Consider the following 16310-nt stretch of genomic DNA (forward strand, 5'->3'; position numbering starts at 1 on the left):
AAATGACCCTGTGACACCCCGTCGCACATGAGAGATGTAACCATATTGCTTAGATTAGAAACTCTCGGCAATCAAAAAAAAAAACTATCAGAGTAATCAGAGACGCTGCTTTGGTGTTTGACAGGTGAACCTTGTAGGTGGGCTGATTAAACAGTGACAATCCAAGTCAGACAAACACACTTTTTGTTGGCGCATTTATACAGCTACCAGAATTACGGTGTTTCTGCAGTTGTTCTACGTCATTAAACCACAGTTATGCAGCGCGATCATGCACAGTAGACGCTAGTGCCAACAGGAAGTGGCCCTGTAGTTGTATTTTATTGGTCCAAAACTGGCTTCACTGCTCTCCATTCAAATCAGCGGGGTGGCTTCGTCCAGTAATATACTGTCTATGCTGGACACCCAGGCTCTCCAGTGTCACCATTATCATGACAGATGCTGCTTACATATAGCAGGCCAGTAGGCCAGACCGGGTGAGCTAACGCATCTACCCCCTAAGGGCGGGGCATCAGTTAGCCTCAGGTAGAACCAAAGTGGAAACTGAATGTTCTTTCTGCTCGCAAAACGATCAGCCACCGGTTGTCCAATTCGATTCTCTGATCCATTGCCAGAGCTGTGCGACTTTGTCTGGAGAGAGGCTCCAGTCCTTCTCAAGTGGACCCCCTCTTGACATCCTCTCTGACCCCGTGTTGAGGGCTTCCGGGATGTTGTTGCTTTGACAGGTGTGCAGTTATGGTGTGGAAGTCCAAGAGCAGCCCGAGGTCTGGCATCAGCTGGCTTGGTTGGAAGGCACTCTTGCTGCGATTGGTGGTGAAGCCCAACTGGCAGCATAATCCAGCAGGGTATGGGCTTCCATCTCCTGCCTGGACACAGTGAGAATCACCCAATTGTTGATGTAGGTCAGGAATCTCAAGGCCTTCTTCCTGTGTGGCTGAGTTTCCACACACTTGGAAAACTGGGCAGATCATTGAGGGGATAACAGTGACCAGCAGGCACATCGTTACACCCGAAGCGGAGAAGCTAGATCTTCTTCCTCAAAAAGAAGGAAATCCTGCTCATCATGGTCAGCCCATGGCTTAGGTCAAGCCATTGCCATTGGGGTGGTGATGGGGCAGTGGTTAAAACACAGGCCTTCAGTGTGAGAGACCTGGGTTCAATTCCCCACACATCCACCAATGTGTCCCTGTGCAAGACACTTAACCCCCTAGTTTATCCCTCTGATATACTTAGCAATTGTAAATCGCTTTGGATAAAAGCTTCAGCTAAATGAAGTAATGTAAACAAGTAATGTGTACAACCTGAGAGTGTTCATTATCACTAACCTATTACTTACTTTTGTTTAAGTGAATTAAGAACAAATGGCTGACAGTTTTATACAGTAAAAATATTATAAAGCCATATTAATATTGTGATGGTGGAGTCTTATACAGTATGTATTCATACATACTGTATAAGACTCCACTCCATATCATACATACATATTCATACATTCTAGGTTGTAGCCAATATCAAAAAGAAGTGCTGTGATGTCTTTTGACCCAAAAAGGACTGGAAGACACTGCACACATGCATGCAAGTGCAAGTAATACATCTGCAGCACACACACAGTAAGACTGTCCATCATGTGGAGTGTATAACAGCACAAATTTGTGTTCAATAATTTCCATACAATACTGTATTTAAAATGTGTCTTTTGAATTTGTTCAGTTTGAAGCAATAAATCATCATTATTGCTGAAACCTAGTTTCATTTGTTTGTTCAAAATAAACATGATTACATAACACATAAATATACATACATAGGCTACATACATAATAGTGGTGGAAGAAGTACTATTGGTGATAATTAATATTGAATTTCACACCTGTATCCTCTGTGAACTCCACAGTGATGAATCTTATTTCATATTTTATCTTAACCTATGATAATCTACGTAACTTATTTGTTAAATTTTGTATTAAACGTAACTAATTTCTTGTAATTATATTTAATTATTTCGATTGAGTTGATGTTATTTAATTAATTATCTAATTATATTTTATATATTTTATATACAATTTTATCAAATTAATTTAATAATTATAATTCAATCTTTTTGATAAAATTTAAAATTACTTATCATCAAATAAATGTAAGTATTACATTGTGTCGTTTGACACACTACATACAATAAAGAGTGTGGAGAAATGTGGGAGACTCCTAACTTGGCGGTAAATATCCTTCTTTTTTGTTGTGTCTGAAAGAGAAGAAAATCTGACACTGTTACTTTTTGTTCTTTAAACTTTTGGGAAAATGGTGATTATCTCATCTGTGTCAAGTTGGATTCGATCTCTTCCCTCCTTTTGACCTTTATGCACAAAAGAGTTTGTCCACAGCTGGTCCTTATAGGGATCCTCCCAGCCCCCACCCACTTCATAATACGCAGATACTCGGCCACTGGGGAAGAATGGTTATTGTTGTAAGCTTGCCTTGCCTTTGTCACTGTAACTGTAAGTATTTGCAAGTACACTCATTCTATGTATGTTGTATGTGGTTACATAAACCAGCTTGTTTATGCTAGTTTGATTTGTTTGTCAGCATTGTGGTGTAGTGAAACTGACCTCAATTGACTCTGCATCTATATCAGAGAAAACAAACACATATGTTGTATAGGCCACATCCCAGGGCACTTCAGCAACTGTCTTAGTTAAAATACTATCAATTGCAGATGCTATACTATCTACTGTATATGCTACACTAAATCTTGTGTTGATAGATGTGTGTTTCTTCAGGCATTGAAAAATTTAGGACAAAATGACTTACTGCTTTCAAAAAGAGGTTTCACACGATACAATGGATTTGGAAACCATGAGAAATCAAATTGTTAGGAAACCTTAAACAGGCCAAAAAACTTCCTTTCAGACACACCAAACAACAGAAATAGATCATCACTTGTATCAAGTAATCTTTTTGTGTTAGGTGTGGGGTTGCATATTTCTCAACAGGGATATCAGAGTGGTATCTTTGGTTTCTCATGGTTGCATTTATAATTGCAATAATCTACATCCTCATCTAACAAAGGTGAGCTTCCTCCTCTCGCTCTGATAGGCCACCCAAGCACCCCTGAGGGGAGGAGATACAGCATTTGGACTCTTTAGGTATTCGCTGAAACAATAAGGGACCTGTCGCTTCATCTGAGAACAGAGCGAGAGGGAGGGAGAGAGAGACACAGAAAAAAAAGAAAAAAGTCACAATTAATCCTGAGCAGTTTCCCTGAAGTTGTTTTGAGAAACAGCTTCATACATCTTGCCTTCAGGCTCAGCAGGAAAAAGCTGCAGGCATGCGGAAAACACAGTTAAAGATTCTTAAACTTTTGCTTTTATTGACCTTCACAGAGGTAAGAGATAATCATTTTCTCTCTGTGCACTGGTTTTCTATTCAAATAACTATTTTAATATCATCAGTGTTCAGTAGCTGACATTGATATAGTGCACATTTTATATATCCAGATAAATAACAGTGGGAGGACTTTTGAAACACACAGGCTCTTTTGAGTGTCACTGCTTTCAACAAGTGTGTGTGGCATGCCCAACCTTAGCTCAATAGACAAATTCATTCCGACCTGAAAGAAATACCTGCACTGACCAGTCCTGAAATCTGTGTTGAGTGAGGGTAATGTGCAGCCTGCTGCCTCTGATGCTCCAGGAATATGATACAGGGCATAATTTGTCTCAGGATATAATGTGAAATACCAATAGCTTGCTACCCTTGGAATGATGTCCTTGTCATGAAAACGCTGTATTTACTGTAATTTATCATCAAGTTATTTCCTTGTTAACGTGCCATGTTTTGTCATTTTCAGATGTGTGCTGCTCAAAATGGTAAATTATCTTCTTTTACATTTACATTTAGACACTTCCCAAGCAAATAATTTGAAATGGAAATCTCTTTGAAAAGTCCCCCCCCCCCCCCAAAAAAAATCAGATTATGGCACCAATATTATTCTATTTTTTATCATATTTTAATGGCATCAGGCAATTTATTTTTTGAATGTCTCATTCTTTTCTTCTCTATCTACTTCAGGCATCACTTTGTCAGTATTTACCGTCACATCTAAGAGTATGACGGTGCAGTGGAGTGGCCAAACTGGTGCCAGCTCCTACAAGATCACAGCAACACCCAAGAACTCTCCAAAACAATCCGTCTTTGCTCAGTTCGGTGGCAGCACCGTGATGGGCTCAGTCAATTCCCTGTCGCCAAACACAGTTTACACCATGCAGCTAGAAGCTATGGACAATGCACTCAATGTCCTCAGCAGCGCAGAGACAGAGGAGACAACAGGTCAGTAACAGCAGCAAGGACAGGTAAAGGAGGAAACTGACTCCATGAAGACATAAATTTGGCTGCACCTGACAGCACTTCATGTATCTCACGTTTCTACAGTAGTAGAAGTCCTCAGATTCTTTACTTACATAGAAGTAGCAATTTATGTGTAAATACTCCACTACAAGTGAAAATCTTGCATTCAAAGTGTTACTTAAGTAAACACACCTCTGTATTATAATCTTAATGTACTTAAAGTATCAAAAGTAAAAGTACTCGTTAAGGAGGCAGAAAGGCCTCAATAAATGTCATTTTTTAATATGTTATTAGATTTGTATATGGATAATTATCAGTGTTGGAAGTAGCATTTTGATCTTTCAGCTGGTTGAGGTGGAACTTATTTTAACTACTTACATCAAGTAGTTAATGTAAAGCAATACGTCATGTTTTCTTAGCTTAAATTATTATTGATTGAATGAAAATTAATCTGTCAACCAATAATCGTTTAAGCTCTAAAAAATATGATGTATTGCCAACCATCCACTGGCCCCCGTGGTATGAACTGAATAACCTTGGGTTTTGGATGGTTGGTTATCAACTTGGGCACTGGGAAACTGTTCTCACTTATTTCAAAGTTTAACAGACCAAACAATTAAGCGACATGGAAAACCAAGTTAGATGCACCCCTAATTATAAGATTTTCTCATATTTTGCATATCTTAATCTGTAAAGAGACTTGTTGACATATCATAAATGTAGTGGAGTAAAAAGTACAACATTTGTTTCTTAACCCTTAAGAGTTCCTGGGTACATTTTGTGCCATTCAGTTTTTTATTTTCAAACCATTTTGGCTGTGTCGAATATACACTTAACAAAATTATAAACGCAACACTTTTATTTTTGCCCCCATTCATCATGAGTTGAACTCAAGATCTAAGACTTTCTCTATATGCACAAAAGGCCTATTTCTCTCAAATATTGTTGAAAAGAAATCTGTCAAAATCTGTGTTAGTGAGCACTTCTCATTTGCCGAGATAATCCATCCACCTCACAGGTGTGGCATATCAGGATGCTGATCAGACAGCATGGGTATTGCACAGGTGTGCCTTAGGCTGGCCACAATAAAAGGCCACTCGAAAATGTGCCCGTCTGGCACCAACAACCATGCCACGTTCTAAGTCACTTAAATCTCCTTTCTTCCCCATTCTGATGCTCGGTTTGAACTTCAACAAGTTGTCTCGACCACGTCTGCATGCCTAAATGCATTAAGTTGCTGCCATGTTATTGGCTGATCAACTATTTGTGTTGATAAACAATTGAACAGGTGTACCTATTAGTGTAAGTATGAGCAGTAACTTAGTTTGGGAGTAGTTATTTCGGAGATGCAAGAAAGCACACAGGACGATCTGTAAATGATTATATATCATTATAAGCTAAGATTATGAACTTGAATGAAAATAACAATGCAAATACTCTTTGAATTGTATTTTATGGAAATTATTATTTTTTTTTTTCAATAAAAAAAAACAGTGGAGATATGGCATTTAAAGTGTTAAAATCCCAAAAATATAATTAATGTATGATATGTATATTTCAGGCTTAAGTAGCTTAAGACTGACTCTTTTAAAGTGGAAAAAATATTAATTTATGATATTTTTACAGCATTTTTTGTCATTGGGAACAAATGTGTAATTTTTTTAAGGGACTCTTAGGGGTTTCTTAAATGTTGTAGATTTGAAGCATCATAAGAAGAAACTGCTCAAAAAAGTAAACAGTATTTCAGCAAAGTAGTAGAGTAGGTGTACTTTGTTACATTCCACCAATACATTTACAAACTATTATTATATAATAAAAAAACAGAGAAATAGTCCTCTGTCTAATTTGATTCCATCATTTATTCTCCAGCTCCTGACGTCCCCAGCATTAAACAGGCCTACTCCAAACACAGCGACAGCATCACTGTGGAGTTCACAGAGGTTTCAGGGGCAACTAGCTACATCCTGAGGGCAGAGTCGGAGGTTGGTAATTTCTTCTCTGAGACCGTGGTGACCGGCTCCCCGGGTACTGTGGTGCAGCTCCAGCCCTACACAGTCTACAGCATGAGTGTCATGTCTGTCAACTCTGGGGGGAGGAGTCAGCCCTCATACCCCGTCAATGCTCGAACAGGTATGGAAAAAAAGTGTAATGCTAGAGTCTTAAATACACTTTATACTGTGGCTGCAGAATTTCAGAGAGTGATAGATGATTGAAATCCTCATGTAACAACACTCATTAACACCACGTATTTGGGATTTTTACCATGAAGACTTAGAGTATTATTACTAATATTCTGTAACAACACTACACATCACAGAAAGTTTACTCTCAAGATGGTAATCAGTGTATAAAGAGTGAAATGCAACCTGGCTGTTGTTCCTGTTGGACAATAGCTTTTTATCACACTCTGCCGGCGGTCATTTCACCATCCATTGTCACAGAGTATCTACCTTTTGCATCCAACGCAGGAGGGTGGAAACTGTATCCACCCCTCTGCACTGTACTGTTCTCATAATATGAAAAGCAAAACCATGAGAACTAGGTTCTCTCCATTCCTGCAGGAGAAGTGACTGTAACATAATCACATAAGGGACACATAAGCAAAATTGTTTCTATTTCACACCAAGTTAACTAATCTGTGTGTTTGTCCATTTTAATTCTTTTCTCATTATCCCATTATCTCATTATTACTCTCTACCTGCACCTGCTTGTAGTGATAAAGGCACCCACATTGAACACCACCTCCCCTAACAATGGCACCATCATTGTGACTTGGACCCCGGTTGAGCACGCCGTCCTCTACACGCTCTGCCTTATCCAAGAGGGCTCCAGCTCCCGCTTCAAACTGAACACCACTGACACCATAGTGACCTTTAATAACCTTGAAGCAGGGACTAACTACTTTATCAAGGGCACAGCCTGGGACTCTGATGGTCGAGCTGGAGACGACCTCACTGTCAGTCAGATCACACGTAAGCATAATAAGAATTAGGTTGATGAGAATGTGAAAGAAAACCTACAGTAGACCAATTTTTACTTATAATGCACAAACCCAATAGGTAAGTTGGCGGTAACATGAATGTAGGTGATCTTGTTACTAATTTACTTCCGGTTTCATTTCCAGGTCCTGGCAGCCCAGATGTGACCCTCGTCCAGGTGACTCAGGGTCGATCTCTTGGTGTTGCTGTGTACTGGGAGTTAGCGCAAGGAGCTGACAACTACATAGCTTGGACCACTAATGGCCAAAACTGTACTTCAGCAGCTAATAGTAACTGTTTTATTGCACCTGTGGAGTGTGGCCAGAACCACTCTGTCTCTGTCATAGCTTTTAACCAAGCAGGTCCCAGCAGACCCTCGCAACCAATAGACTACATTACATGTGGGTATATCACACACAACTACAGCCACATATCAGACACAAAATCCTACATGTTAAAACAGTTTGACATTGTGGGAATTACGAAAATATGTAGTCAATATGAAGCTATAGCCAGCAGCCGGTTAGCTTAGCTTAGCACAAAATCTGGAATCAGATGGAAACAGCTAGCCTGGTTCATATTCAACTAAATTTACCAGCACCTCTAAAACTCACAACAAATTATATCCTGTTAGTTTAATCACAAAAGTGAACGCTCCTGGCTAAGAAATACTCACCATAACTTAATATAAAACTACAATGTGTAATTTGTACATTTAGATTTTTGTACAGATTAAACAAACTAGAACATGTAATTTGGTGTGGTTTAGAGGTGCTGTTAGATTTTGTTACTTTTGACCAGAGCCAGTTTCCAGTCATTATGATAAGCTAAGCTAACCATCTCCTAGCAGTAACTTCATATTTACCATACAGAAATGAGAGTGGTATCAATCTTCTCATCTAACTCTCAGCAAGAAATCAAAAAAGGATATTTCACAAAATGTCAAACCATTCCTTAAAAAAGTGATGTCCATTTTAATTTTTTTCTTAACCTCTGTCTGTGACAGATCCCTGTCCCCCAGAGAACATCTGGGTGGAGGAACCCAAAGCAGGCAACTGCTCTGTGGTGTGGGATAAGGTGCCACTGGTGGAGTTCTACATGGCCTTCATAAAGAGGGACGACGGGACAGAGAAGTCATGTAACACCACTGGAACCACTTGCCCATTTTTCTGCATGTGTGGCTACACCTACCTCACCACTGTCTTCCCCTACAACCAGGCCGGCTCCAGCCCTGTCGCTCCTGTTCGCAATTACACCACCAGTAGGACCAGACACACCACCAATACATGTTTTTGTTATCAAATCAAAGGATCATACTAGTGGTTTTGTATGTTTTAGCCTTATAACTTCACATTGTGTGTACTTTCCGTTACAACCAACAATTATCGAAAGTAACATAACACTACATTTAAGTGTCATTGTCTTTTTTATTAGTAGAGCACACGCTGTGAGTTGTGTTGCACTGCCACATGAAAATTAAGTTGCAGGTCATGAAACTTGCTTTAGATATGGGCTTGCTTCAGACCAATAAACATTAAGTCTGACATATTGAGTTGACAAAGAAATCCTTTTGTCATGTGCTAATCCACTCATCCAGAAAGACCGTTAAACTAACCTTCCCTGTTACATTTAATTTCACCACCATTTTAAGAAACACCTCAAATCCACATTATACGGAAGCCTTGAGCAGCAATACATTCATACATTTTATTTACTCTGTTAACCAGTGATAACGGGATCATTTTCTTGAGATCTCGAGATAATGACATAATTAATCATGATTATGACATAATTAATCATAATTATTAATTATAGATCTCAAGAAAACAAAACGATAGTGTAGTACAGGTGTTGGCAAGTAAATTTGGCATCAATTTTAGAACGCAGGACTCTCAATATAAGGGTTGTGTGTTTGTTCCCCACTCGCTTTTACATTGAGCATACCATGCTCTACTGACTAACCAGTGACACTGACAATCAAATTATCCTTAAAAAATTTGCCTGATGCCAAACATACTTGTGGACCCATGTATTACACTATTGTTTTGTTTTCTCAATATCTTGAATTAATTATGTCATTATATCGGGAAAACGTTATTTTCCCAATATGTTATTTCGAGATAATGATGCAAGATCTTGAGAAAACAAATTAAATTAACTTTGTGTCAAGGGAAAATGAAGTAAATAAAATGTATGAATGTTTGGCCACTTGGGGCTTCTGTAACATTATCCTTTTCATACCCTACTTCTTTTGGTTTGATTTCCTGACATCACTGCTCATGGCTACAAGGATTTTTGGGAACTGGCTGACAGCTTTCCTGATTACTCCACAATGTCATTGTTGTAAAACTATGCATGCAAAAGTATTTTGATATGCCATGACGGGAAAACCACAGGTGTAAGTAATACCATTTAATTACTGTATTCCATTTAAGTGTGCTACTTCTTTCATAATATCATTTCCATGGTATTAAGCACACTGGCATGGCATTCCAGGACACATGAAACTTAGCCCATATTCTTAGTTACACCTGTGCCTTTTGTGATTTGCTATAAAAAAGTAGCGACTGCTCACAACTGCACACAATACAAACATATATTTGAGGGGAAAAAAGCAAAGTGATGGACCACCTAAGTATCAAGTACCCGCAAGTTGACATGGTAAAAACAATGACTGCCAAAAAGGTAGAACATAATTTTGTTCTTTTGACATGTAAAACCATCAGTATGGTCCTTTGCACAATGTTGATTATGATTCTCACATATTTTTGCATTTGTTCTTCCCGCCACTCCCCCAGTTCCTTGTTGCCCACAGGATGTTACCATAAACCTAGTTTCTACAGAGACCCTGGAGATCATGTGGTCACCAGTCAAAGGGGCCGAGTTATATGAGACAACAGCAGCACAGACTAATGATGTCATCCACTGTAATGACACGGCACCCGTGTGTGCGCTGTCTGATTTGAAGTGCAACACAGCTTATTCTGTGACTGTCACACCATGCAGCGACTTACGAGGATGCAACCTTACCTGCACACCACAAACACGTGAGACAGGTATTGATACACAAGGTTTGATGAAGAATGACATATCACATCATAAATACACATTTATCCACATACACACAAGCGAGTGAAGGCTGGGAATCCTTTGAGATTAAATATCAAACGTGACGTTTTGGGAAACATGCCTTGTTGCTTTCTTTCTAAAAACTCTTGTGTCTGTACGATAAATATGAAACTATAGCCAACAGCTGGTTAGCTTAGCTTATAGTACAAAGAGCTAGCCTGGCTGTGTCCAAACGGAACAAAATCTAATACCAATGTGTCGTTTTTTAATTTTTATTTTGTATGTCTTAAACAACTAAGATGTGATGTGTTTATCACTGAGCTTTAAAGGTGTTAGTAGGTGGATTTTGTTACCTTTAGAAAAAGACAGACTAGCTGTTTCCAGTTTTTTGTGCTAAGGTAAGTTAACAAGCTGCTGATGGTAGCTTCATATTTACCAAACTGACACTGACCATATTCTCATGTATCTCTTCGCAAGAAGGTGAATCATCATATTTCCCAAAATGTTAAACGAATTAAAATTAAACTCTCACTCTGTGGCATGAACGTGTGTGTTTATTGTATGAAAACTCAATTTCATGTCTGTTGTGCTGCAGCTCCGTGTGCCCCGGAGATCCTGAGTATGACACAAACCAACAGCTCCATATACCGTGTCCTCTTCACTACCCCCAACACCCTCAACACAAATTATACCATCACTGCCATCGGACGCTATGACATACACACTTGCAACGCGAGAAATAACTCCTGTGAGCTCACACAGCTGCCCTGTGGGTCAACCTATGAGGTCACGGCAGTGGCCACCACATCTGTGGGGAGAAGTCTACCTGGATACAGTAAACCTTTGGAAACAGGTATGATCAAGTCATACCGCGTGTAAGGTATTTAATTGTAATTTTTATCCCTTTTTTACCATCCCAGCTGTCAACCATATAAAACATTTTCTGTCCATTTTAGTTATTCTACAAATAAAATAAAATACTTCACCTACAAAAAGTATGACAACATGCAACTGCCAGCTAAAAAAACGGGGGACTTAAATGCTGACCCCACTTGCCATTATAGTGCTCTACTACTTTTCTCTTTTCATGTAACAATAATTTCAGTATAAGAGTAATCTATGGTTCTCATAATAAGAATATGAGCTTAAGTAAGTTATTTTAAACACTCAAATGATTGGATGAGAAAGCATCATGAAGGCAAGTAAAAATATTCTTATTATACATGGATGCACACAAGTATTGATTATTGTTCTGCATTTTACTCACCCAGGTCCTTGCTGCCCCGTGTCTATTAATGTCACCCAGGTCACCCAGGCTATGACCAACGTGACCTGGGCACCTGGTGGAGGAGCTCGCTCCTACATCACCACCCTGATGTCCTCACGCGGCTACGCCAAGTGTCACACCCTGGACACCCACTGCCTGATGGGATGCATCACCTGTGGCACCACCTACAGCGTCATCCTGGAAGCCATCAGCAGCACAGGATACAAGTCAGAGTGCAGATATCGTGGATTCTCATCAAGTGAGGATACATACATACATGTACACACACACAAAAATATACATACAGGTGCCTATTTGAGAGTGTGAGGTGAGGGGTGAATGATAAGGTGGGACAATTGATGTAAAACGATATGTTTCTGTAACTTTAAGGGATCAGAACAGTGGTTTGGAATAATTGAGCAGAAAATCACACGTACCTGCAAACATATTGTCGAAAGAACGTAGAGCTGAAAATTTAAACTTAGTTGGCTGAAAGAAAAACAAGTTGCAAACATTTTAATAATCAATTTATTGTTAAAGTCATGTATGAAGCGTAAATGCCAAACAGTCCTCGTTCTAGCTTCTTAAATGTGAAGATTGGCTGCTTTAAATTTAATATCTATCTGGGAACTTTCCCTATTTTTCCCTGTTTCCTAAACAAAACAGTTAATGTGATAATGTTGCACAGTGTTGTATTGTTTAGTGTATATTTACATCAACATTAACATTTCTCGTTTTATTGCTTTGAATGTTGTGTATTGCATGATTCACTGTAGTATGTTTTTAGTAACTTAGTAACTGACTAGTTAGCATAATGATGTCCTGTATTGTATTTTCACTAATATTATGTTCTCTTTTTATTATTGATCTGCTTGCTTATGAAAGATTTCAATAATCTTTCTTAATTATAATTTAATCTGGTTTAATCTGGTTTATTTAATAATGGAAAGAATCATTAGCTGCAGCACTACATAAATCTAGGGAAATCAACACATACATAGGACTAAAACTAGTTTTGGAAACAGTCAGTAGTGATGTAGTTTGTAGTTAATGGTCTAAAACATCCACAACCACCAGTATGGTCCTTGACATGGACACCAGAAAAACGTATCCTCTCATTATGGCAGGTGCCTGTTGTCCAACAAATGTCAAGCTCTATCGCAGGGCCAACCAGTCCCTCAGGGTGTACTGGCTCTCTTTGGGCCCTCAGATTCAGAACCACACAGTAGAGCTGTATGGGACAGGAGCCAACTACTCCTGTATCGCAGCTCCCGGCAACATGTACTGTGATATCCAGGAGGAAACATGTGGGGACGTCTACACAGTAGTGGCCACACCAGTTGGACAAAATGGGATCAAAGTCAGCTTTTGTCAACCCAGGACATACTCGGGTGAGTCATAGAGCAGATGGAATGTCTTTACTCTGAAATAATTAAAAGCAAAAATTTTAATTTGTTCTTATAGTATGTGTATGATTTTTGCTAACAGCTGCATTAATGTGTTTATTTTTGTCATATTCTCAGTTCCCTGCCCAGGAATTAATATTGGCATGGGTAAGTTTCCTCCAGGGGGTCCCCAGCAAAAAGAGGAATCATTTATTTTCACTAAACATTCCATCCATAAGTAACACAATGAAAAAACTGTATGACTATTTCGGTCATGGTTTGTATACACTATCTGAAAAAAAAAATACAAAGAAAAGAATCCTTTCAGATGGGAGACCGTGGGACAAAATCTTATCAAATGGGGGTCCGTGATCCAATTTGTGTCAGTTTAGAGGTCCTTGACAAGAAAAAGTTTGAGAACCACTGCTCTAAACTGTAAACATTTTGTTTTGCAGTAGTTTAAGGAATAATTTGACCTTTTGTTAAATAAACTTATTTGTATCTTGACAAGAGTTAGACAAGAAGATTGATTCTACTCCAATTGAATTTCCAGTCATTATGCTAAGCTAATCTAAGCTAACCAGCTGTAGCTTCACATTTACCGTACCAACATGAGAATGGTATCGATCTTCTCATCTAACTCTTGGCAAGAAAGCCAATAAGAATATTTACACCAAAAATACACCAAAAATTTAAATTATTGTTTTAAACTCTAATTACGTTATGAGAAATTTTAAACTGCTACTGCACCGGAATCTCATGTCTCTGTCCTTCTTTAGTGATCTCTCGTGGAAAACGAAGTGTGGATTAATTGTGGTAAGTTTATTGTTATTATTGTTATTACTGTGTTATGCTTCCTACAGATAAAAGAAGCAGAGAGAGAGAGAGCATATAGACCAGCACAGGTGAGGCTGATCTCTATCTGTTTTTACCTCTGGGACTATAAATATGGAAAGAAGAATTGGAGGAATGTGACACGGAAATCTTTTTGCCTGTGATGAGTGGCTCCAAAGTGATAGATATTTAATAGCCCCAGACTCAGTATGACAAAGCTAAAGTTTAACAAAGAACGACCACTTACTAGTATGATGAATTAGCACTAAAGCTATGATGAGATATTGTTAATGACCAAGTCCAGGCTACTAATTTCTCTCTCTCATCTTTCTTGCCCTACAGTGAACATCTGCCATCACCATCAACTACCCAAAATGGACAGAGGAATGTGTGTACACCAACGGCAACCATAAAGATCCAATATACCCAGATGAAATATCACTCTTATTTAGGGCTAGGGTATCTCTGCTGTAAGCTGTATAGAGTCTGACAAACTGTTTCCTCTGAACAAAAAATGCATAAATAAAAGCTAAATTACACTAAATTAAAACAATGAAATATATAAAAGGGGGGTTTAACTGTTAACATTTATCCAATGTATTTGAATGATATTCTCCATATTGCAACTTGTCATAGCAGACTGCATGTTATTTTAATTTCTGCTTTGCAATTCCTCATGTTTAATCAATTCAGTTACCCTTTCATGTTGAGCCTTGATGTAACCTCAACATGTAATGACATCTAGTAAAAATTAAAAAGAAACAGGAATAGAAACTTTACAGTGAAAGCCCACATATATGTATCATGGCAATATCCATTTTAAGACAAAATACATTTAAAATACTTCTCCAAGTAAAAGACCTCCATAGGGCAGTCGTATGACATGTCTCTGAGTTGTAAAGCTGCTTAAAAGTAGGACAGCAGGTATCCATCTCGTTAGCCTGGAGTCATGCTCAGCATGTCCTGTGGATGATACGTCTGATCAGATTGCTGGAGATAATTTCAATGTTAACTCTGCTTTCATTGAATTTGTTTTTTCTCCATTGACAGACAACAACAATAAAGCACATCATTTTTGAATTGAAACACTGTGTGGCGTCAGTCATCTTGTATGGGTTTTTCTTTACGAAATATAGATGTTTCATTCAGGTGTGTCGGGTTGGATACATCCATCCATCCATCCTTCCATCCATCATCAACCTCTTATCCTGTGTACAGGGTCGCGGGGGGCTGGAGCCAATCCCAGCTTACATCAGGCAAAAGGCGGGGTACACCCTGGACAGGTCGCCAGTGCAGGGGGGTTGGATACATGACCTATATATATATATTTTAATTCTGTGGCTCTACGTTGCACACTAAAATACATACACATTGAGAGGAACTGAAGATTTCCAACTCTTCTTCTTTAACAGATGTGCTTTTATTTGAGGTACATAGTTCAGATGCCATGTTCCCCTTGTGACCAGATGTGAATTGTTGAGTGATTTTATCATTAAATTGCTACGAAATTAAATTAAAGAAAGAAAAAGAAAATACCACATACCAGAATTCTTCAATGACTGTAGCGGCAAGCAAATTCTAATTCTAATGGCTTATTAATATGACTATATTCTCTATAGGAAAATTAACCTAAGAGTATAGTATATCCTAAACATTGTAATATATATATTATATATAGTGTGTAGTGCTGCAAGGATATGATCCCCCACCAGCTTCCCATCTGTAAATATTTTTTCAGGATAAACTGGTTTAAATTCATACTTTAAACTCAATCACAAACTGTTTTGTAGATTATATACCAGATAACAAGACTATGAGTCTACAGCCATGGTAGCAGCTCTGTGGGGCTGTCCTTGGGGACAATGATGCTTTCAGCTAAATGCTAATGCCAGAGTGGCAACATGCTCACAAAGACAATGTTAACATGCTGTGTTGAAAATGTTCATCATCTTAGTTAAGTTTGTTAGCAAGCTAACATTTGCTAAGTTTCAGAACAGCTGATGTTGATGGGAATGTCATAAGTTTTGGAATTTGATCATAAACCAAAGTATTGAACACAAATTGAAATTTTGTTGATGGCGCTAGATGCAAAGATAGGGGGTAACCAAAGTTATTACAATTCATCCTGAGACACAAATTTCATAGCAATTCATCCAATACCACAAATGTCAAATTATTTTCAGGAGGTATCGAGAAGCACTGTAAAAGTAGAAGTGTTTTGTTTTTTTTGTTGTATTTTTTGCTGTTTGAATAAGTACATAATCGAGGTTAGATAAATAAATTCTTGTCAGTGGTCACTTTAATATTGTGTATATAAAGAAATATGTGTGTGTATGTGTATATATATGTATGTATGTATATGTGTATGTACATGCATGTGTATGCACATACACATATATATGTGTATATGTATTAATGTATGTATGTATGTGTATGTGT

At 38.3% G+C, this 16310-nt stretch overlaps 1 protein-coding gene across 1 annotated transcript; it reads left to right on the forward strand.

Moving 5' to 3' along the window:
* The first annotated feature begins 4100 nt into the window (after positions 1-4100).
* Positions 4101-14900, forward strand: fndc7a (fibronectin type III domain containing 7a). The gene is made up of 13 exons (XM_046052008.1): positions 4101-4128; positions 4194-4343; positions 6208-6468; positions 7053-7310; positions 7463-7717; positions 8323-8577; positions 10115-10372; positions 10981-11238; positions 11657-11911; positions 12780-13043; positions 13176-13205; positions 13817-13853; positions 14214-14900. The coding sequence occupies exons 1-12, from the start codon at positions 4101-4103 to the stop codon at positions 13846-13848; spliced, it is 2304 nt and encodes a 767-aa protein (XP_045907964.1). The 3' UTR covers positions 13849-13853; positions 14214-14900.
* The last annotated feature ends 1410 nt before the right edge of the window (positions 14901-16310 follow it).

This window comes from Micropterus dolomieu, linkage group LG06 (assembly GCF_021292245.1).
Source record: "Micropterus dolomieu isolate WLL.071019.BEF.003 ecotype Adirondacks linkage group LG06, ASM2129224v1, whole genome shotgun sequence".
NCBI classification, from domain to species: Eukaryota; Metazoa; Chordata; class Actinopteri; order Centrarchiformes; family Centrarchidae; genus Micropterus; species Micropterus dolomieu.